Below are 24,683 nucleotides of genomic sequence, written 5' to 3' on the forward strand. Positions count from 1 at the left end.
GCGTATCTGACATGTCAGCAGCAGAACCCTGTCACATGACATGTGACGCACATTCTGCTTGTGATCTTTTTGGTGCCATTTCAGTCGATGCTTTCTTGCTTTGTATTCGTAGCGTGTTGTGTGAGCTGAGCAGCAAAAGTTCGTGTGCCTATAGTTCAATTCTTTTATCTTGGCGGTTCGCGCATGCCCGCCCAGACACGGGAGATTGCTGCGTTGCCAGTTGTACGCGCCAAGAGAAGCAGCGCCATAGTATAGTTCGCAAACTTACGTTTAAGGGGGAGCGCGCAATTATGAAGTAAAGCCACCACGGCCGCATTAACCCTTTCGCTGCTACAGAGACGTGCTCCCCGCATTCCGCGATGTGCACGATTTTGTCATCATTGCGTTGCTCGCCTGTGCAGACACATGGTGTTTCGACTGCTTTGACACTCTTTATCATTCGATTTCATAAAAACTATTTGGCCCAAAAATTTGATTTTTACACATCTTCTTGACTGATACCTTCCCCCCATAAATGACTTAATTTTGTTTTGATGTTCAATGCAGTTATTGTGCAGCATTAGATGTAAACCATTGCACGAAATTTTGAAGAGTTTGCAGAGGTAAAAGTCCATAGCGCATACTTTTCATATGGTCGATTTTAGTTGCCACTCTAAATTTCAAAAAATTACATTCAAACGAATAAAATTCATGAAGTAAGACACTTCGATATTGTTTTTAAATAAAGAAGATATTAAGGATCGGGCAAGGTTTGAACCCCGATCCTTTCGCTTTGCAGCCATACACTTTAACCATTACGCTAACGCAGCTCATCATTCATTGCATCTCGTTAAGGACTTTAAAATATCACGCAAAATACCGACAAACAGTGTTGGTATGACTATGAATTACTCTCGTTTCGTCGAAGTACAATAGGAAATAACAATTACCGCTGTTCATTATTGCAGAAAAGTGGTTAGTGAGAATGATACAAACACCTTTCCTTGCTATCGCCTGAATTAGGAGGCTTATTGCTTGTTTGGTTTAATTAATTAATAGAATATGAAGCAATTGGTATAAAGAATGCTTTTTCCAAACTTTCTATAAAAGAAAGTCTGCTATCAAGACATTGCTTTTTTTCAATTAGTTTATTTATGACTGAACGTTTCTAAAACTGAAGACACTCGTCCGTGCTCTGCACTGCAGTCGAGCTCTGGCAATGTCGTTCTCTGTTCATTGGCTGACTGTGTTTTGTGACGTCAGATGCGCAGAACGAACCAAAACCGGCCGCCGTCATAAATGACGTGCACTTTAGTAAGTGTGTGTCTTCGATATAACGTTTTTTTAAAGCTTTCATCAGTGGACATGAGCGAAAAGCGGAAGAATATTTCTCTGGAAGAGAAGGTTTCTATTATTAAAAAAGTGGAGGCATCTCCTGGCGTGAGTCGCGTGGAGCTAGCGAAGCAATTGGGACTGGCCCCTTCAACACTCAACACTATTATGAAAAACAGATCGTCGATAATGGAAGGGTTTGAGAATTGTAGAAATCTGAAACGTATGCGTTTGAAACCATCGACTTACGACGAAATGGAAAAAGTTTTATTAACTTGGTTTCCGCAAGCATGTGCTGCAAACATTCCTATAAACAGAACTATTTTGAAGGAGAAGGCGCTTCAAATATCACTGCAGTTAGGAATGGACAATTTTAAGGCGTCCAATGGATGGATTGATAAATTTCGACAGCGTCATGGTGTTGTGTACAAATCGGAATGTGGAGAAACTAAAAGTGTGGATAAATCAACTGTAGCTCAGTGGATGCAGACTCTCCTTAATCTGATACAGGGCTACAAACTGCGTCACATTTATAACGCTGACGAAACCGGTATGTTTTTCAATTTAATGCCGGATAAGACATTTACTTTTCGTGGGGAAAATTGCCATGGCGGTAAGAAGAGCACGGAACGTCTTACCGTTTTGTTGTGTACAAACTCCGATGGCAGTGAGAAACTGAAACCTTTGGTTATCGGGAAGCCAAAAAATCCGAGGTGCTTCAAAACATTTCCCCGTTTCCGTGCAAATATACAAACAATGCCAAGGCTTGGATGAAGAGTGAAATATTTTTACGTTTTCTCAGAGAATTTGACACCAAAATGGGGAGTGCTGCAAGAAAAGTGCTGCTGTTTGTAGATAGATGTGCGGCACATCCATCAGACGTACCCTTTCTGAGAAAAGGGAAAGTAATTTTCCTGCCACCCAACTGCACCAGCCGCCTGCAACCTTTGGACTTGGGCATAATACACGCCCTTAAGGTTAAATATAGGACAGCCCTTGTAAAAAAGGCCCTGAATTTGATGGACCAAAGAAAACCGGGAAGCCAGCAAAGCTCACAACTGAAGCTGAATATTTTACAGGCAATAAATTTAATTATGTACTCATGGAGGGAAGTCAGTGCTGAAACTATTAAAAACTGTTTCACAAAAACGGGATTCTGTGAGAATGAGATGGCAGCTCCTGTGGAAGAGGGGTTGGGTTGTTTAGGGAAGGAGACCAGACAGTGAGGTCATCGGTCTCATCGGATTATGGAAGGATGGGAAAGGAAGTCGGCCGTGCCCTTTCGAAGGAACCATCCTGGCATTTACCTGGACCGATTTAGGGAAATCACGGAAAACCTAAATCAGGATGGCCGGACACGGGATTGAACCGTCGTCCTCCCGAATGCGAGTCCAATGTCTAACCACTGCGCCACCTCGCTCGGTCCCTGTGGAAGAAGTTGCAAGTGATTTGCAAGAGTTTCATCAATTAATAGGCAGTGATTCTGTCACTTTTGAGGACTTTGTGGCTGTGGATGACAACGTGGCAACCACAGGAGTACAAAGTATTGAGGAGCTGACTGCAGAGAGAGGCTTGGAGAGTAATAGTGGTAGTGAAAGTGACAGTGACAAGGAAGATGACCGTGTGCCCTCATATAATAAGGCAGCTGAAGCCTTTGAAACATTCAGGAGATACATGATGGCCCATAGACTTGAGGACAGAACAGTAGTTCAACTTGCTCATTTGGAGCAAGAAATGATTGCCATAGAGTCTAGAAGAAATAGAAAACAAGCAAGCCTGCTTGAATATTTTTAAAAATCATAGGTATGTTATTTTCAAATTGCTTAGGTTCCTAGAGTTTTGTGGAAATTTAAGTTCCATTTCATAATTTAATTATTGAAGTAATTTTTTTGTAACTAATTCTTTTTTAATCTGTGCCATTTACTGTGTTTTTATGTAATATTTTCAGTATATCATAAACAAAATTTGGCTCATATTCTATAACTGGGTCAACTGAAGAATGGGATACCACCTGTCAGCTTTGGACAATGATGTCAATCTTAAGAATCGTTATAACTTTTTACCGTACAAACTGATCCATTTACTTTCACCCATCCACCTACTGAGCCCCATGTTTTAATTAAAAAAACTAATCAGGTGATACATTGATCATTGGCAATGAATATCATATGTTGTGAAAATTTAAAATGTCATCTGTGGCACTATTTGTCAAAGCTGATTAGTGGTATCCTGATCTTCAGTAATGCCCTACAATTATTATTTGGAAGCCTTCCTCTTTATAGTGTTTTCCTCTACACAGTGTTCAGAATTTGTGGTCCCTTGAAAAACGTTATATAGAGGTTTCACTGTATAGACTTTTGATCAATGCTATCAAGAAGGGTGGGACACCGAACTCTGCAAGCACCTGCCACAACTTTTCCCAGACAACACAGTCAAAGGCTTTCCTATAGCCACGGGAGCAGATGGAAACAGGAACACAGAACTCTCACGATTTTTCTGTTATTTGTTTTATGTTGGGGATCTGTTCACGAGTTCATTGCCCTTCGACAAAAACTGCTTGTTCTGTGGATATGTGAGGCTGAATGTACAGCTTCAAACATTGGTTCAGGATGGAGAGCAAAATTTAACTTGCGTGAGATATGAGGGCAATAGTTTGGTAGTTGGAGCAGTTCCTGATAGATCCTTTCTTGTGTAAGGGGATGAAGAGAGACTTTGACCAGTCATCCGGCCACTCCCCATTTTCCCATATTCTGTTACACAATTAATGCAGCACATCAATACCTTCCTGTCCCACTTCTTTGATCATTTCTCCAGATATACCGTCTACACTAGGGGCTTTATAATTCTTCAAATGTTGAATTGCATTCTATATTTCACTGCGTAAAATTGTAGGTTCCAAAGTAAGTTGCTCAACTGCTTGATCGTCTGTACTGTTGTTAATTCCAGAGTACAGCTTTTCACAGTACTGTTTCCAGCTCTCAACAACATCGTCCTTGTCTCCAATTGGGTTACACTTCTCGTCATCTACCACCCATGTACAAGGATTAAATTCACCGGTGATGCTGCTGATTTTCTTGAAGAGATCATGTACCTGATTGTGATTTTAATGCTGTTCTATTTCATTACAGATACCATTAATGAAATGTGCTTTGTCCTTTTAACAATTCCATTGTATTACTCTGCACAGGTTCTTGTATCTTTCTTGATCCTGTGTAGTGTGGATACCAGTTTTCCTCAGATGGGTTCTCTCTCTTCTCACCTCGAACTTATGATTGTAAAAAAGCATTTACCTACGCCGTAAATCATGGTTCTCTCTTTCATGTTACAGATGTTTGGAAGCTCACATTTATTTTACAGAAACACATTTTGAACTACTCTTGATAATTTATTTTTCAGTTTTCCACTGTACATAAAAGTTACAGATGCACATAAACACAAATTAAACACTATTTTTGTAACTCACAGAATGGTAACACAATTAACAGGTTTTATGAGATAATTTTTTTTATCATTCCAACAATATGTGATAACTTGAGCTAAACAGATATTTCTTGTTTGTGACACATGAGTGACTTCCATAACGGAAGAGCAAGAAAGGGTTGAGTTTGAGCGAGATATCCAGTACATATTTATATACTACATCCTTGTATAATTAATGTTTCCCATTTCCTGTCTACTAAACAAACACTGCACCCCCCCCCCTTTTTTAGCAGCTACTGTACAGAAGTGTGTCTCTAAAGCAGTTGAGTTTCATATTTTTCTTCTCTTGGGAACATTTAACACAGAAATCACTTAGTTCTTTATCACAAATAACTTCCTTTACTCAACGTCTGTAAAACAACGAGACTGATACAACACTTACCAGCAAGTGTTTATGAACTAAAATGATGTCTCACTTTTCAGAACTTCATTCTGAATCTGTTCCAGTACAAGGCAAGCGGAAGGAGACTATTTCTCCTCTGCAATTTGGCATCAAATACATCAAAATGAAGTAGTCTCAATTTCTCTAGGTATTGACCAACAGGTACACCAGGCAAAAATATCCTGAAGGCAGGTTCTGGAAGATTGGTTTTAATAGAACGAGCCTGCAAGAGAAAAAAATGATATTATACAGAAAAAGTTCAAAACAGACAGCTGCTAAAAATGGGTGGAACTGTTGTGCAGTAAATAAAACAGGTAAGTATATAAGGTGGCCAGATACACTAAAACTATAAGGCTGGCTGCAGTGTTACATCACAATTATTGATTCTGATCCTAACAAGTGGCTTGGTTGTGTTTCTGCACCTATGAAAAAACTTTAGATAATAACAGAAATAACTGAATATGCAGAATGCAATATCAATTAAATACTACCAAAAATCATCTGCTCTGTGATCATAATTTATTGACACACAAGACCTCCGTAAATATAGTCTTCATGAGCTAGGTCCTTGTATGACATGTACACACCTTCTTATGGCAGAGAGACCTTTTTTTGCCACCCATTATGGCAACTGTCTCTGACTGTAACCTTAGATCTGCATCTCACCTTCTGCCAGAATATTCTTAAGAGTGTTTTCATCATCATCTGCATTAGAAATTAGCAAATACTTTCCCAATGGTTTTGACTTGGCTCTATTTCCTACATGATTTATGAAAATAATAGAATATCTAAACCAGGCAGCTGGGTGGAGATTTGATGCATAGTCCTCCTGACCGTGACTCCAGTACATTACCCACTGAACACACTATTCAGCTACACTTATGTTGTGCCCTTGAAGATTTCTGTGAAAACTGCATGGCATAGTGTCCAAATCCTAGGTAGCTAAATAACAGTTATTAGTACCATGAATGATCTGATTAACACTTACAGTTTACAGTGGGCTTTTTATTTCTATAAAAAGATCACCCAGGTCTTTAGTGATAAATGCTCTGCTTTTCCAAAAACACTTTAACAATTACAACATTGCATACAATTTATTGAGTCCTCTGTGAGCTTTGTTAAACAACTGAAATGTTCACACAAATGTGTTTCCGTACTTGCAGAAAACTTCACACGAACTATCCTCTTACCATTCAATATGATCCTTGTTTTATAACCTCAGAGCAGCATCTTTACTAAGATTATGAAATACAGATACACAAGAGGATGATAATTGTATGGTCTGTAACTTTATGCTTTGTATTGCTGTGTAATGGATATTCCACATATGTCACAGAGATCTACTGGATAAAAATGCATCAGCTACAGCTACCTATTACCTACACATATAAATCACAAATCACTTTAAATGAATGACAGTGGTTACTACACACTGTACCCCATATTAATGTTTCTTCCTATTCAATTCACAAGTGGTGCATGGGGTAAGGAGCACTTAATCCTTTGACTATCAGAGGCGCACCACCTGCTTGGCGCGCTGAAGCACTGCAGCCCACACGTAATCCAACTACTTGCGCTAAGTACCTGTTTCTCAAGCCGCCGCCGGGGCCGGAGATGCCTGCACTGCCTTACCCAACCTGTGCTGAATATTTATGGAATGATTACGACTCCAGGCGAAGCACTGTGCCCTCTCACGGCTGATACTGGATAAATGCTCTCACTACATAGTTTCTCTGCAGAATCAAACTGAATCTATTTTTCCACCACTATGAATTATATCTTGCTTGTTGTTTATTTTACACGATTTTTGTAGCTTATGCCGAAAGCTACACGATTCGTTAGATTTACCTCAATAGTTTACGTTCTTTCTTCCATACCTGTTTACAACATCTGCATTTCTCTGTGAGTTCCTCACTGTACTAACTCAATAGTGAATAAAATAAGCCATAGATTACAGATGACTGTGCATTGTTTTTGTTGTTCAAAACATCATATTACACTGTTTATAGAAGAAAGCGACATACAGATCATCATTCATATCGCTTTACATCAGAATTTACTGTGAGAAACAGTAAGAACAATTATACTTCACTTCATTAAATTTGTTTTGTGATGTGTTTGGAAATTTCACATGGCCTACTATTTGTTTCTGAGAGCACAACAAATTGAGTGCTTTGTCATCCGCCGTCAGATTCTTTACCTGTATAGGTACACTGTGTAAAGTGTTCCACCCAGGCATAGATGCAGCTGTCCTTTGCAGATGGTAATCAATGGTGTTATGATTTGGAATTTCCAGAAATGATTGACTAACTGCCACAGATATTTCTTCTTGTGCTGTACTTTTAACTGTTGCACATAAGCACTCAATAGATTTTCTGACATTTGAAAGCTGTGAAATCACTGTCTTTTATTAGCACATTAAATTCACTTATAGAGAAGATTGAAAGCTATTAACTGTAAATGTAGGAGTTCCTTTTACACTTTGTGAATATATTTTCCATCCCTCTTTTTGATCTGGACTTTGGACCAGCACTGGCAAACGTAAATTATATTTCTATTTTGTTTTTTGCTTTTCTGTAATTTTTTTTTGTTCTCCAAGATTTTTTCTGGTAGCATTGCTGTATTCGTTCTGTGCTGTGATTAGTAATTCATTTTTGTGTGGCAATTTTCAAAACAGGGTACGACAGACAATGGTACCTTGCAAGTTTTATATTCGTATCTGCTTTCTCAATGCACTTTCTTTTTCCAGCAAATAATGCATCTACAGGTTAGGATACTTTTCTTCGAATGCTCACTTGTTGGAATGTCTACAAAATGCCTTCCCACAAACCTTAGAGAATTATCATCAGAACACCTTCCCTTGCGCTCTGGTGCACACGTTTCCGTAAGTTCCCTTACCAGCGAAACTCTGCTATTGTCATTTTATGACCTGTTAGTGACCTGTGTAGAATATGAGCATTTAAAAATCTCAGTTTGAGAGCATGAAACAAGAACTTCTCACACCACTTCATTGTTTTTTGTATACAATCGGCAGAGCTAAGCAGCATATCAGAACTATCAACTGCTCCCATATTCAAGTTGAAATCTACAACACTTTGTGGTTTCTTAATTTTCTCTCCAATAGTCCTGTCAGGCTTTCCTGTGTCAACCATTTCTGTGGTGTTACATATGATCAACATCTACACCTCCCTTTTGTCACATCACTTCATAGCAAGCATTGTATTAGTGCACATAAATTGAATATTTCCTCATTCAAGTTTCGGCATGTCGCATCTGTTCTTACAGACAGCACCATATGCATTTGTCCCATGACTATGAAGCCAGGAAAATAAGTCTGGGCTTGAGTACCAATTATCGAAGTAGAGGATCTGTCCATATTCTAAACAGTGATTTATTAGTGTAGTCACTACGCACCACTTTCCCCCAAATTGTGGAACTCTCTGTTGATGTCCCTGTAGAAACAATGAAATCTAAGACATAGCCAGTCTCACAATCACATAACACAAATTTTTTTATTACGAATCTACTCTGTTTTGGTGAAATGAATTGTCATTTGGCCGCAGTGTAAGTGAATTATTAGGTCCTGTGACTCTGCCATGACAATAGTAAAACAGCTACACTGCATGCCAAAATGACAGATAGATGTGCTGTTGGTTTACAGGAAAACAGAAATCTGAAAAAGCGCCTATCAATAGTCACTGGCATTTGCGAATGCGCACGGTTTGGTGCAGCGTTGCACAAGTTCCCCGAAACACAGTGGTACCAGCACACATCCTCCTGTGCGTCAGGTGAAGGCGTAGGCATAGGCGAGCAGGGTGCTGACCTGCTGTGGGAGCGTCTTCTGTATCTTGGCCAGCTGCGATGTTCACTGACACTGCAACATGCTACCAGCTGAATAATCTGTTATGTCAGTTGATCAACCTTCACCTCTAATGCATCGTACACAGCTTGCTCTACTGTGGTGGCTGTACTCGTGCACTGCATGGCTGATACTGTAATAGGCATGGGTGAGACAGCATCCAGCACTTTGTCAGCCAATTCCGCCATGGCGTCTAACGATATCTGTGACTGCGTCATGATAATCGCCTTGATAGATGGAGGTAAGCATCTGCTCCAGATTGTACACAGCAGATGATCAGGTATGGTACCAGCATCAGTTTTACTTCTAAGATGCTGCAGATACTGTGACAGTCTTCGGTCTCCAATGTCTTCTTGGGTTAGTACGTAATGGAAATCATGTCGGGGTCACCACTTTAGTTGCAGTGTAAATGAATTAGGCCCTGTGACTCTGCCATGCCATTAGTAAAACAGCTACAATGCACACCAAAATGTCCTGTAGATGTGCTTTCAGCTGACGGGAGAACAGCAGTCTGACGAAGTGCCTATGTTCAACTGCCGCTGGCATTTGGAAATGTACACGGTTTGGTGCAGCTTGCACATGTTCCCTGATGCCTGTGGTACCAGTACACATCCTTCTATGCATCAGGATCCCACTTCTGACACCAGAGTCACAGCATCTAATTCATTTACACTGCAGCTAAAGTGGTGACCCCGACGTGATCTGGCCTGCCTGTGTGTACGTAACACCAGTAAAGAATGAATGAGAATCAAGTGGCTGCTAACCCAGCAGTATCTAGACTAGCTGTGGGGCAACCATCGTTCTGGCCACAAAACCCGATGCTGTGGTTTGCCCAGGTAGAGGCAAATTTTATTTATTCAGGTATTACCGCAGTCACATCTAAATTTGAATTGGTGGTGAGCCAATTGGAGCAGCAATTGTGGCAGAAGTGCGAGATATCATCATTGCACCACCTGAAAGGAGTGTATACAAATGGTTGAAGATGGAACTGATCCGCCGCTTATCTGCATCACAAGAAGAGCGCATCTATCAGGTACTAACTCAAGATGATACTGGTGACCGAAGACTATCACAGTCTCTGTGGCATCTTAGAAGTAAAATTGACACTGGTATCATAGCTGATCATCTGCTGCATACAATCTGGAGCAGTCGCTTACCTCCATGCAGTCAGATATGTCGTTAGACGTTGTGGCAGAATTGGCCGACAAGGTGCTAGATGCTGTCTCACCTGTGCCTATGATGGTATTGGCTGTGCAGTGTGCGAGTATAGCCACTATGATAGTGCGAGCTGCATATGATGCATTAGTGGTGAAGGTTGATCAACTGACGCAACAGATTAGCCAGCTGGTGGCGTCGGGCGCCACATCTAGTGAGAATTCTGGCACATACAGCTGTTTTACTGACGGCATGGCAGAGTTGCAGGTCCTAATTGTGGTTAAAGTCTGAAAGACAACTGTTCTTTGAATAATAATAAACTTTCATCAATGCAGAGTTTCTGATGTGGATTAATGCACAACAGAAAGCTGTTCAAACTTTATTGACAATATTCCTAATTTTGAATTATCTATCTCCTCCAGTATTGGCAGAGTTGTCACTGAAATGTAGCATTCTCATAAGTAACAAAAAGCGATCTCTTGACAACAGTTCACTAACAATTGGAGGATTTAGAAGAACATCTCTGGTCAATTATTCACTAATTTTCATTTTTTTCACACGAGGCATCAGAAGACAAACAGCTATGACACAATACATTTATTCACATCCAGTATCTTTCCACTTTGATATTCGAGAATGCCCTGATTCTGGAGTATTCTCCTTGATGAATAAATAAAACCGATTCGTTTCATCACCTATATATTTCATCACTTCTTCTGTAAAGAATAACATGAAAACTGACGGAATACTTGGCTCATTCCCTATTTGACACATTTCCCAATAGCTTATCATCAAATGGGTGATTAACTGGCTGAAAATCATTTTACTTCCAGTCAAATTTATTGCTATGATGTGATTTCTTCGTAGGTGTTTCGCTATCAATTTCTGAATCTGAAGATTCAGAACAACTAACATCTCTTGTTGAAACACGAGTCTGCATTGACTCCCCTGCTGATGTGGACTGTTTATGAGTACAGGTTTCCAATTCTGTGGTAGAGCTATCACTTTCATCAAAATCAAGTAGTTCGTCCTCACTGTCGCTCCTCGTAAGAATCTCCACAATTTTTTCCTGAGTGCACCCACTATATCTTGCCATTTTCTTGTAAAATACATGATGCGAAGAATACTAAAGCCTAGGCTCACAACAGACAAAGAATCAGATGACAAGCTAGCAGCTAGAACTGCGAGAAGCTACTCGTCAATAGCAGTGAAAGGGTTAAAATGCTCCTTTGCATGCATCTTGTAGGAAAGTTGTGGTAGAACATAAATAATTTAGGAGTAAAGACAACCACTCACCGGAAAGCTTAATTGCTGAGTCATCAACAGGAGCACACAAAACTTGCAGTTCGGTAGGTGGCCTAAGGTGTCAGTTGGGTGAGGGAGAGAGATGGGAGGCAAGAGGACGGATTAAGAATGGGTAATCAGCAGCTCATAAGGAAGCAGGAGGGAGGGGTGGCAGATGCAGGGGGTAGGCATGTGGGGAAAGGTGTCGGAGCCAGTGAGGAGCAGTACACAATGAAGGAGACATTGAGATGTGTGTTGGGAGGCGGTGATAGAACAGTGAAAGGGAAAACTTGGGTGGGGGATATGGTGATAGTGGAGGACATGGTGATGAGGCAAGGAGGGATACAGGAGCGAAAGGTGTGTTACAAGATTATTGCCCACCTGCTTGGTTAAAAAAATAACTGGTGCTGGTGGAAAGGATCCAGATGGTCTGGGTTGTGAAGCAGCCATTGAAACGGAGCATATTGTGCCCAGATGTGCGTTTTGCCACTAGGTGGTCAACTTTGTTCTTGGCCATAGTTTGGTGGTGACCATTCGTTCTGGTGGACACCTTGTTGTTTTTCATACTGGCATAAAAATCTTTGCAGGGATTGCAAAAGAGCTGGCATAAGATTTGAGTGCTTTCACAGATTGCCCTGTCTCTGATGAGGTAGGGTAAGCCTGTGGCACAAAATGGAATAGGGAGTACTGAGTTGATGGATTGGGCATGTTGTCTTGTACCTGGGTCTTCCACGGGGATATGATCCTTGTGGCAATGGGTTGGGATTGGGAATGTCACAGGGATGGACTAGGATATTGTGGAATTTGGATGGGTGATGGAATGCCACTTTAGGATGGGTGAGAAGGATCTTGGGTAGGATGTCCCTAATTTCAGTGTGAAGGATATGATTCAGTTGTTCCATTATAGGGTGATGAGTGGAGCATGTCTTTGTAGCTGATTCTTGGAGGTAGTGATAGGATTAGGCATAACCCCCCTCTCCCCTCCAACCTAGTCTGCGTACAAATTTCCCCTGCCATATCCTCAACCAACCCCAATCCCCACACAACATCAGAGAATTAGGTATAAAGGAGTACCACATCTCTCGTCACCCAGTATCAGCCTGGACTCAAACAACCGTATCCTTTACCAGCACTTTGATTATCTATCACCACGCTCTAAATGAGGGACACATTACCCAATATGCTTCCCACCTCTCCCGGAGTGGTGTTTCATCACCCACCCAACCTAAACGTCCTCGTCCAGCCTTACGTCACTCTCACTGCCAATCACTTACCACAAAGATGATATTACTGTGCAACTGGGAACAATATGCTCAGTTTCAATTGCCTCTTCACACCTCTGGCCTCTGAAGTTTTCTTTCCACCATCAGCTTTTCCATACTATGCAGATGAAAGTTATCTTTGTAACACACCCTTCACTCGTGTAACCCTCCTAGCCTTGATCTCCATTAACCCATTGTCCCCACATCTTCATTCCAACAGTTTCCCCTTCCTCTGTCCTCCCATTTCACATATCCACGTCACCTTCATCTTGAGACACTCCCCACTGGCTCTGACACCCTTGCCCAACATGCCTAGCCCATGCACCTGCCATGCCTCTTTCCAACATTGTTAGCCAACAAACTGGCTGCCTTCCTCTGATCTACTGACTACCCACTCCTAACCCCTCTTCCTGTCTTCTGCCCCTCTTCCCTTTACACATTCTACCCAACAAATTCCCCATCCCATCCTACTGCACCTGCCAAACTGGAATCCTGGCATTTTATGTCCAGCTGGTAGGTAGGGGCACATGTTTTGTGTGTGTGTGTGTGTGTGTGTGTGTGTGTGTGTGTGCGTGTGTGTTGCAGTGGTGGCATCTTATCTTCACACATCTACCAGTTCAGGTTTTTCAACATTTTCTGTCCTCCTTTTCATACATTTGATACAACCTGTTTGTCCTATTTGGTAGGGTCCCACACACTTGAACAATATTCTAGGGTGTGTCACAAGAGTGTTAGGAGAACAATCTCTTTGTAGACTGACAGCTTTTTAAGTATCCTTTCAATGAACTTAAGTCTGCCACCTGCTTTACGCATGACTGAGTCTATGTGATAATTCTAAGTCATATCCATCCACCCCCCCCCCCCCAAAAAAAAAAAAAAAAAAAAAATTATTACACTGAGATAATAGCAGGGGGTATGATTCCAAAGGCAACTCGTTGATATTGTAGTCATGTTTTTCTGTTTTGTGAAATGCGCAATTGTACATTTCTGAAATTTTGGAGCAAGAAGTCATCTTTCCACCATTTTGAGTCCTTATGAAGATTTGAAAATATTGTGTGGCTTTTCACATAATGCTTCTTCACGGATTACTGGATTATCTACAAATAACCTGGGGTTGCTATTAACTTTGTCTTCAGTGTCATTAACTCACAACATGAGTGGCATTGGTCCCAATAGTTCCGTAGGGCATGTCTGAAATTGTATCTGCATTACTGAAGCTTGTCCATCTAAGAACTGTGCTGTGTTGTCTCTACTAAGAAATTCTCAATCCAGAGACATATTTCTTTTGATACCCATTCAATCATATGCTAATTAATAAATGCTGATGGGGTACTAAGAAATCCATGCTGGTTGGCATGGAGAAGGTCATTCTCTTCAATATACTTCAATATATTTGAGCTCAGAATATCTTGTAATATTCTAGCAAAGATTGATGTCAATGATATTGAATGGTAGTACTGTGGACGTATGTCTTGTAGCTGTGTGTAGCTTCTGCCTTGTCAGTCCAGTTCATCCCTGGTCTGGGGGTGACTTCACTCTCTAGCAGTACCAATTTGCTTAAGTTTTTTGTCTGTATGTCTGGTGGATTTACATGAGTCTTTTCTAAACCCTTTTTGACCTGCTGGGTCTAGGGGTATGGTTTTGAGCTGTCGCAATTTTGTGATTGTGTCTTAGGTGTTGGATGTCTGAATACACCCATAAAATTTCAATTTTCTTTTTCTGCTGTTTGCCATGAGATTTGATAATTTTTTGGTTATTTTTCACTGCTGTGGTCCGTGTCCATCTTCTGTTCTTTTGAGGCCAATTATCTTTCTTAGAATTTTGCGTTTTTCTTTTAAAATATCTTCCAGATTACCTTTTCTATGGATAGTAAGCATTTCACTAGCATATACTTTAGACTTGATAACTATGTTATAGTTCCCAATTTTTGTGTCCATGAACATACATTTCTTGTTGTAAATGTTTCGGATTTTACCATATACTCTCCTAAGCTTTTGGATCCAAATTTTCTGTGCTATGTCCTCTCCCCCAGCAGATTTAAGGAGCTCACCTAAATACTTTAATACATGAAATGTATTTGAAGTTGTGAATATGGACATCCATATGGTAAGGTGACTTCTTGCGATAAGTGGGATATCTGGGTCCGAGTTCTAGTCTGGCGCAAATTTTCATTGTTGTCATTCCATTATAGAGCTGATGGTTGTCCATATTCACAACTGCGAACACATTTCATGTATTTCATAATGGATGCAGTCACCACAATGCCTTTTCCTTCGGACAGGCATGCATGTCCGAACAAACATCGAGTCGTACTTCTGAACAACACAGACACTGAAATCACAAATACTTTAAGTATGGAACTCTCATTTTGTCTACATTTTGTGATCCGTTTTTGAGTAGGACTTTTGCACAGATGTACTTAGTTTTTTTTAGAGGATGTTTGGAGGCCAACTCTTTCAGTGCATTCTTTAAGAGAGTCTATCTTTTTAATTGACATTGTCTTGTCATCTTGCTAGTACTGCTAGAGCATCTTTGAAAGCTATACAAGAAATTTAGATATTTTTAGACCTCTAAGTCATTTGGTTTCCAATAGTTTTGGTTTTTAGATTATTTATTCTACTCTTGCACAACTTTATCCAAACTCAGGTTAAAGAGGGTAGGAGACAGATGGTCACCATGCCAAACACTAGTTCTGATCAGAAATGTTTCTGATGCCTCACTGATGAGTTTTACTTTGAAGGTTTTGTTGGAGAGAGTTTGTTTGATGAGATTTGGAGTTTTAGGGTCGGGTCCTTGTTCTTCAAGAATGATAAAAAGGGCCCGTTGAGCAAAGGAAATGCACATCTTCTTGCAGTCCATGAAGGAAAGTGTGATCTGTCTGTTCCCTGAGTGCTTTGTATTTTAGTGTTATTTTTAAAGTGGATATTTGTTCTAAACAACTTTGACCAGTATGGAAGCCGGCTTGGTATTCGCCAATATCTCCATGTTTTATTTCAGATGTACTATGTTACGCTTTCTGTGTAAGTTTCTTTACCGTGCCTTTATACCATGGACAGTACTTCTTACAACCAGCTGTTCTACAATGTTCATATCTGTCCCGTGCCTGGTCAACTACAGTTCTAAAATAGAGCCACAGTTCATCTACATGCTCCTGCCCAAAGCTACATGTTGTTCTCCGAGATATGACACTACTGTCTATTTATCTAGTTTACTGAACATTTAAGTCTTCCTCCTTGATTTAATTGCCCTTTGTACTTTAATAATCTATGCTGCTGTAACTGCCTCATGATCACTGATGCCAGTTTCAACATGGACATCTTCAAAGAGGACAGATCTCTTCGTTCCCATACATCTAATATCTGAACTATCTGTTCTAAATAAATTTCACAGAAAGTACAGTTACTATTTTTCAGAATATTGTGACACACCCACCACTTCTAAAACTGTAATTATTCCATCCCATCAGGTGGATGATTACTGTCTCTTGTAATGAAGACAGTACAATTTATTTTGTTATGGAGCACAAAGGCTCTTCTCGTATTAACCTTCCATTCAGCTTTGTTTGATGTTCACTTTATTTTGTTGGCTGAGGTTTTCTCCAAAGTTATCAGTTACTTGGGGGTGACTGGTGGTCGATACACTGACCCAGTTATATCTTTATGCCCATTCTCAATATTAAATCTCACACAAATGATCTCATTTTATTTACTATGCAATGGATTGAGTTTCTTGTATACTGCAATGAATACACTACCTTCACTTCTCATTCGCCTACCCTTTTGCTATTCACTCATACTTTGATTTACTCAAAAATCTCACAGTTTCAGGCTTTACCTAGTATGATGTGAGCTGTACTAATTTTTAGGACCACTTCAAATTCCGGGACCTTGCTGCCAGTATTTCAGCAGCTGATGACTGGCATTTAAATAGTCTCATTTGGGATAGGGGCATTCCTTTGAGCCTTACAATAATACTTTGAAGGACAATACAGTTATTATCTGGACTAGATGAAGAGTCACCTAATTAAAAAAAAAAAGAAAGAAAGAAAGAAAGAAACCCTTGTGCATACCACCACACACACTAATTAGCTGCCTGGATAGTAGCCTCTGATATAAAGTGCATCCTTTTGCCACTTATCAAGACCCTGTTGTTTTGAACCACATGGTACAAATTTGGCAAGTTACAACCTAGATTGTCACATAATCCTCAAAGTCTCTGGTTCAGGCCTTCTACTACACTAAGAACCAGGGGGATACAAACAATTCGAGGAACAATGTCGCAGATAGTTTTGTTGAAATTCTGTGAGCAAAGCTAGCCTTCTCAACCTTTTTTTGCCACTGGCTGTAAAAATCCAAATATGACCTTGGAGCATCAATAAAATCTCAGTTTAAAAGTCATGTCATTTTGAATAAAACACTTGAGCTTTCAATAACTCTCTCTGCCACTGTCATCAGGAGCTGAAATCACTGACTATATTTCAACTCCTGATGATGATGGCAGAGACAGATATCAAAAGCCCAAGTGTTTTATTCAAAGCGGCAGACTTGTAAAGTGAGATTTTACAGAAGCATACCACCACGAAAGACTTGGAACCCAGATGACAGGCATTGTTTCTTGTGTGCACCACAATATACAGCTAGTTGCACCCTGTTCTCTAAATGGCTTCCACAACAGCATCTTCAAACCTGCTGAATGAGACCTCATGTGAGTGCACTATGTAGTCATTCTTATTCCTTACAGTAATTTCCCTAGTGGGTGCCATTAATTGCCAATCAACAAGCTGTTAACCTCTTGTGGTGACATCCCCTTGACATGGAACACAGCAGGCTTCCCAAACTGTGAAGTGTATCATATCAGCTCAGTTCCAATTTCAATGGGAAAGAGCACCTCAATCTTGTTGATTAGAGAGATATATGTGGATGTATTAGATTTACAACAGCAGTGCCAAATTATTCAACAGAACATGCAGGATGCCTTACAATCAACAACAAGTATGCTTTCTGTAAACTTAAAGGATAATTGTAGGACCATCTAACAAACGATCATAAGTCATAGTACTCTCAAACCACATGCACCTTATCCAGAATATAAATGCATATACGTTATTATTTTTAACTTATGGGGCAACAGGGTACCATTATGATGTAAAAATGAATTTCTGATCACGAGAGGGCATTCAAGCAGCACAGCAAGCTCGCAAGTTTTCTGTAATGCCATACTGTCATTTGTTGGTGTATTAGACTTCTAAAAAGGTATTCCCATTGTGTGTTTCATATGAGCTGCTCCATTATTTTTACAGCTGTTCCTACTACCTTTCTCCTATCTATATTCCTGTATGCTATATGAGAACACACCGACCTTTTCAAGATGTTGTGAGGCTCTGGCAGCTACTGTGAAGATTACATCACGAGTGTTGTCTGAGCTGCTTCCACGGATAATCTCTTCCTGAGAGACACCTTTCTCCATCATAACATCTTGTGGTAATGGTGGTGCTAGTCTTCTCTCAGCACAATGAGGTACCGAACGAACCATGTTGGTAAGACCCTGCGCTTTTCCTAAGTGACTAGCAGCATGATCAGCATGAATGTTTTTAATGCCTGAAGAAAGAAACAAATAGTCAGCAGATTGTTCTAAGTGAAGGATATTTTCATACACATTTGAAAACTGATTCATAAGATGCAACAACATTAAATGACTTTTCCTTTTTAAAAAAGGAACAGCAGCATGCTTTGTGCAGCATAATATGTATTTGTGTTATGCTGGTTATAAGATTTTAAAACTGAATTGTATCCTCACTGTGCACCACACTCTGTCAATGCACTGACTGGTCTTTTTCTCTTCCCTGCTCCGCCACAGCCTCCTGATGCTGCACATGGCAGCCATGTCCTGCCACCATCAGCCACAGCATGCTCAGCCAGGAAGCACTCACTTCTTTCCTCCCAACGACGCCCTACCCCACTCTGGATTGCTGCTTCTGTTCGATTCAGTTGCACTCTGGATGGAGATAGCACTGTGTGCATGAAATGTGCTTGCCTGTTTCTTTGAATGAGTATATGTGTTTTCTTTCTGAATGGGGCTTTGGCTAAAAGCTCAATGTTTAACATCTTTTCACTGTGGCTGTCTGCACCTCACCTTGTCATCTTTATGTCCAGCAGCAATCTATCCTTTTCATAATATTGTTGATAGTCAAACCTGGACTTTCCTATGTTTGATTTTGTCTAATGGCTTTCCTTTCATCCCACAACCCAGTGATGTTTCCCTTTGTTACTATTCTCTAAAGCATTACTCTACTCAAGCGTCCATTCTTCCCTGCAGTTTTTCATCACCTTCCAAATTGCACACACTCTGACATCTGAACCACACTGAATCAACAGTCTCGACTGTGCATGACACTGCTACATGACCGTGCAGATTGTTGGTAAGCATCTCACACTCATTCTTCCACTAATAATTATAATTTTTCCTATTGATCACATTTCCTCCATCATCCTCGCATATTTTCACAAATTATTTTCCACACCTACCTGTGCCACATGCATTTGTGAACCTCGACTTAACCAATACACCCTCCCCCCCACCCTCTCTCTCACTTCCCTTATCGCAACATGTACATACTCCCATATCCCATTGCTTCCATCCTTTCTTCTCCATTTTTTAAACATGTTTGTTCGTATTTGTACATATTTTTATTCGTCTTTTTCTGTTATCCGGCTCAAATCACAATCATTTAACACTTCCATTTGTCCATTTTCTACATCATTTCCCATTTCCCTAATGCCACAGTGGACCCCTGCTCCATCTTTTGGTTCAGGAAAGTATCCCTTTCCCTGTCTAAAATGCAGCAGCACACCCTGTTCTTTAAATCCTGCCTAAAACACAGAATCTGTCCAACAACCTAGCCATAAAAATTTCTTTCTCTGGATCCTTTCACAATGACCTTCACTTTTTCAGATTTCATCAACCCGTCCCTCATAAACCTGGTTCTCTCCATGGTACAGGCATCCTAGAATCACCTCTGCAAGATACGGCTGCTGTGCAATCCCCTACTACACACATCATGTCTCTTGAAATTGAATCCCTTGCACTCTAGCATCTAGAAGAGCTTTCCAGACAATACCACCTTAAGTATCCACCCTGTCAACATCCTACTCCTGCCTTGAGGCACCACTACCTCATATCTTACACACAGTGTTGCTCCTTGCAACCCCCTCAGAGCACCCAGACCCTACCTGGCTGACTTTTCCAACTTGCCACAATCCCAAAACTCCCAACCAACACTCCACTAAATTGAGAGCCAAAACAATCCCAGAACATAGTTGTCAACGTTTCCACCAAAATCCTCAATCTCATAGAAGTTTCAGCTGCATCCAAAGCCCTCACTTTCAGCCAAATTTAACCATGTTGAACTGGTCAAAGACCTACTCTCCTCCCAATCCCAGCAATGGAAACTCTTCTTCATCACTGACCCCTCCCACCAAAGCCAACCTGATCCCAACACTGAAGCACACCTCTCTCATTTTATACTACTCTCCAACTGTGATCCCCCACCTCTCCCACCTAAACACCCCATGGTCACCTTACAGACTTCCTTACCTCCAACTTGGCTCACCATGCTTCCCCACATTCGTCCCTAAGAACACCAACCTTTCAGCACACAAAAGGACAGCCATACACAGCTCCAAAACAGATTCTGATATAATCATCATACCTACAGACAAATGTTCCACTACTGTAGATGTGAATCACAGTGACTTCCAGGTGGAAGGCCTCTGCCAATTGTCTGACTCCTCCACCTACGAAGTCTGTCATAGAGTTCCTACCTCAGAATTTCAATGTAAGCTCCAGTCCCTACTTAAAGCCTTAGGCTCTTCCCAGAACCTCTCTCTTGAGCCCATTTCTCTTCTCACTTTCTGTGACACCCTGCACACCTACCTTCTACACGTTCCCCAAAATCCACAAACCCAACAATCCTGTACACCCCATTGTAGCTGGTTATTGTGCTCCCACTGAAAGAATATGGGCTCTCATTGGCCAACACCTCCAACCAACTGTCCAGAATCTAGCCTCAAACATCAAAGATACCAACCACGTCCTTCAAATTCTCTCCATCATCCCCCACCCCTTGACCCCTGGATCTTTACTCATTGCTGTTGACACAACTTCTCTATACATCAACATCCCACATGCTCATCTCTCTCCTAACATCCTTCAGACTCCAAATCCATTACCTTATTCCTCATACACCTTACCAACTTTATCCTAACATACAACACTTCTCCTTTGGAGAGAAGGTACACACATGAACCCACAGCACAGCCATGGGCACCTGCATGGCACCCTCTCACGCCATTCTGTTTACGGGCCAATGCGAGGAAACCTTCCCAGCCTCCCAAAATCCCAAACACCTTTCTGGTTCATTGATGATATCTTCATGATCTAGACTCAGGGCCAAGACATCCTATCTTCATTCCTTCAAAATTCAACACCTTCTCTCCCATCTGCTTCAGCTGGTCCTTCTCCAACCCAGTATGTCCTCCCTGGGCATTGACTACCTCTTCTCTTATGGCTCCATCACACATCTGTCCAGCTTAAACCCATCAACCACCAACAGTACTTGCATTTTGGCAGTTGCCATCCCTACCTCTCATAAAAACACCTCCCAAATATCCTGGCCAACTGGGGACAGCAAATCTGCAGTGGCAAGAACTCCATTGTCCAGTATGTTGTAGGTCTCACAAAGGCCTTCACAGACTGACACAATCCCCAGACCTAGTCCACAAACAGATTTCCTGTGCCATAACCCCCCCCCCCCCCCAAGAACCACATACAAAAGGGCAGCATCTTTGTCATCTAATATGCAGCCTTGGCGAGGGCTTTAATTATCTATCATCATCACCTGAAATGAGTGACATTCTACCCATGATCCTTTCCACTCCTCCTAAAGTGGTGTTCTGATGCTCACCGAACTACCTTGACATCCCGGTCTATACTATGCCAACCCCTTGCCACACACAGATCATATACCTGTGGAAGACTCGGGTGCAAGACCTGCCCAATCCCCCCCCCCCCCCCCCCCCCTCCTCAGAACCACGTATTACAGTCTTGACACAAGGTTTCCTACCCAATTAGAGGCCAGGCCACCTGGAAAAGGAGTCATGACATGTACCACCTCTACCCCTGCTGCAATCATTTTACAGCTTTTTATATTGGTATGACAACTGACCAGATGTCCACCACGACAAATGACCACTGCCAAACAATGGCCAAGAGCAAAGTGGAAGTCCTGATGGTACAACATGCAGCTGAACATAACATGCTTCATTTCAGTGGCTGCTTCATAACACAGGCCATCTGGATCTTCCCCTCCACCACCAACTTTTCTGAACTGCACAAATGGGACTTATCTTTACAACACATTCTACACTAGTGAAATTATCCCATCCTCAACCTACTGTACCTTACTGCCCCCACACCCTCCACCAAACAGTTTGTCCTCTCTGTCCCACCGCCTTCCAATTCACACCCTCTTACACTCATCGTCCACACCTCTCTATCAATGTACCCACTGATCTTCCCTCTTTTCTGCTCCTCTCCTTTTCTGCTCCTGGTTCTCCTCCCCACCCCCAGAGCATCCTGAAGCTGTGCATGGCAGCCTTGTCCTGCGACCATTTAGTCCCTGCATGAGCTGCCTGGCTGCACTGACATCTCTCCCCCTACCTGTACCCTGCTGCCCCTCCGCCTCCTCCATCCCACTCTGGATTCCTGCTTCCACTTGACACAGTTGCATTCTGGCTGGAGCAGCCAGAGGTAATGCTCACATGTGTGTGAGGTGTGCTTCCTTGTGTGTGTGTGTGTGTGTGTGTGTGTGTGTGTGTGTGTTTCTTTTCTCCTTCTGATGAAGGCTTTGGCCAAAAGTTCTTTTCATTGTTCCTGTCTGCAACTCAACATGTCATCTTAATGGTGAGTAGTGATCTATGCTTTTCACAATATTGTTGCAGTTTAACGTATCCAACAAGATTAAATCTTTTTAGTTATTTTGTTGAAACATATATAATCTCATTTTCAATACTGAGTTGATAGATATTGAAACAGATAATGTGAAATTAACATTTTGTTAACAACATACAGCAAAAATAATCAAATTATGGTATTTAAAGCATACAAAAGCCACAGAAAGAAAGAAAATACAATAAGCTATCCTTTAGTTGATGATTTAATTTGTATACATAAAATTACTTTTAAATTGTATACATGGATAATATTAACACATTTTTATATTTTAACAATGCTGAGGATAAGTTCAAGATGACAAAAACAAATTTAATTGATGATGGGAGTACAACTTAAAAGCTCCCAGGGTGGGCAAGTCTAATTCTCCCCTAGCACCTCGTATAGAATAATGGTGGTGCACGTGTAAACTGACAGACTATTTAATCGTATACTTTTCATCTTTTATTTTTCACTTCGGCCCGATACCACGAATACAGATTGTGTGTCATAACTTATCTGAGTGTAGCATCCCTGTCTAGGCAATAGTAGAACTATTTTCATTTCAAAGTTTATATACATACAATTCAAATTCACAAAAGTATTGGTTACTTTACTGTCTAACTGCTACTGTCACCTAGCTTGTCATATCCATTATGCACTGTTATTTAAATAATAATGTTTGTTGCATCAAAGCATAGAGAAATTACAGCTTACATGTATTACCATTACCATTATAAAAAGAACGAACCTCTATCACTTGCAAATTCAGCAGAGGATAAAATATGTATTAAGTGTGGTGGTCATGCAAAATTTCAGAGTTTCATGGCAAGAGTCAATTTCCATAAAATTCTTCTGGATTGTAGACCATGGCACATAAAATTATGCACCACTGCTGCAAATGTCTTTCATTAGTGTGTGTAGCACTCGACTTCAGTTTAATATACTGTCCCTATCCGGCCTCTGTAATTCCTTAAAAGGAGTGCAAATGAAAATCTGTCATGGAATACAATGTAAGATTATCTGGTGATAACCAAGCAGCAAATATTTCCAATGACAAAGTTTGGAAAGAACAATATTATGAAAAGGACAGATTGCTACTAACTATATACAGGAAGATGTTGAGTCCCAGACATGCACATCAAAAAGACTGCTCTACATTTAAGCTTTCAGCCAAAAGGCCTTCTTCTGAAGTAAAAAATCACACACATATTCTCACAAGCACAACTCCCACACATGACTGGTGTCTCTGGTTGGTGTGATCAGATACAGCAACCAGAGACAGTGGTCACGTTGTCACGGCCAAATTGTGCTTGTGTGAATGGGTGTGTGGGGTTTTTACTTCACAAGAAGGCCTTTTGGGTGAAAACTTAAATATACAGCAGTCTTTTTGTTGTGTATGTTTTCAGCTCAATGTCTCCACTATATGATGTATAGCAATCTATCTTTTTCAGAATATTGTTGTCATTCCACCCTGGACTTTGTTGTTTAAAGAATGCTTAGAACAATATAAGTGTATAATATGAAGTAAAACCTGTGACTAAATTCGAAAAGGAAACTGTAGGAATAAACAATAAATACTCCATTCTCACGAAAAGTGGCTGTAAATGACATTAAGTAAAAACCAAGTCAATGGTTTCATTAAGAAACTGATCATAGTCCTTCCATTTTTAAATTTCACCAGTGTTATTATAATGACTTTCCATTCAGGTATGACCTACCTTGTTGGTCATGTGTTAATAGAAAAATTAGACAAACTAATTATGAACTATAGTACTTTTGCACTAAGTTTGTGAACATTAAGTAGCTGCAAAAGGATATTTTCACCATATGTCATATGTACCTGAATCAGCTCAGCAAGAAGGAACTTGCTACATATGTAAACCAGAGTCTACAGAAAGCATTCCATGAGAAGAAAAAAAGGCAAGTCTGTAATTGCGTTGGGCTCACTTTCATAGGAAAT

General features: G+C 40.8%; 1 protein-coding gene across 3 annotated transcripts in view; it reads right to left on the bottom strand.

Moving 5' to 3' along the window:
* Positions 1-24,683, bottom strand: part of LOC124595935 (NADH dehydrogenase (ubiquinone) complex I, assembly factor 6) — a 92,466-nt gene that overhangs the window by 26,619 nt on the left and 41,164 nt on the right. For 2 of the 3 annotated variants that reach the window (XR_006978263.1, XM_047134854.1), the window contains exons 4-5: positions 18,092-18,330; positions 5,174-5,396 (exon numbers count right to left, since the gene is read on the bottom strand). Coding sequence is in view for 2 of the 3 variants with exons in the window: in XM_047134854.1 (XP_046990810.1) it covers positions 5,211-5,396; positions 18,092-18,330 (425 nt within the window). In the remaining variant the exon portion in view is untranslated. Of the gene's footprint in view, positions 1-4,694; positions 5,397-18,091; positions 18,331-24,683 lie in introns of those variants that run through there. The other variant, XM_047134855.1, reaches the window with a different exon arrangement.

This window comes from Schistocerca americana, chromosome 2 (assembly GCF_021461395.2).
Source record: "Schistocerca americana isolate TAMUIC-IGC-003095 chromosome 2, iqSchAmer2.1, whole genome shotgun sequence".
In the NCBI taxonomy this organism is placed as follows: Eukaryota; Metazoa; Arthropoda; class Insecta; order Orthoptera; family Acrididae; genus Schistocerca; species Schistocerca americana.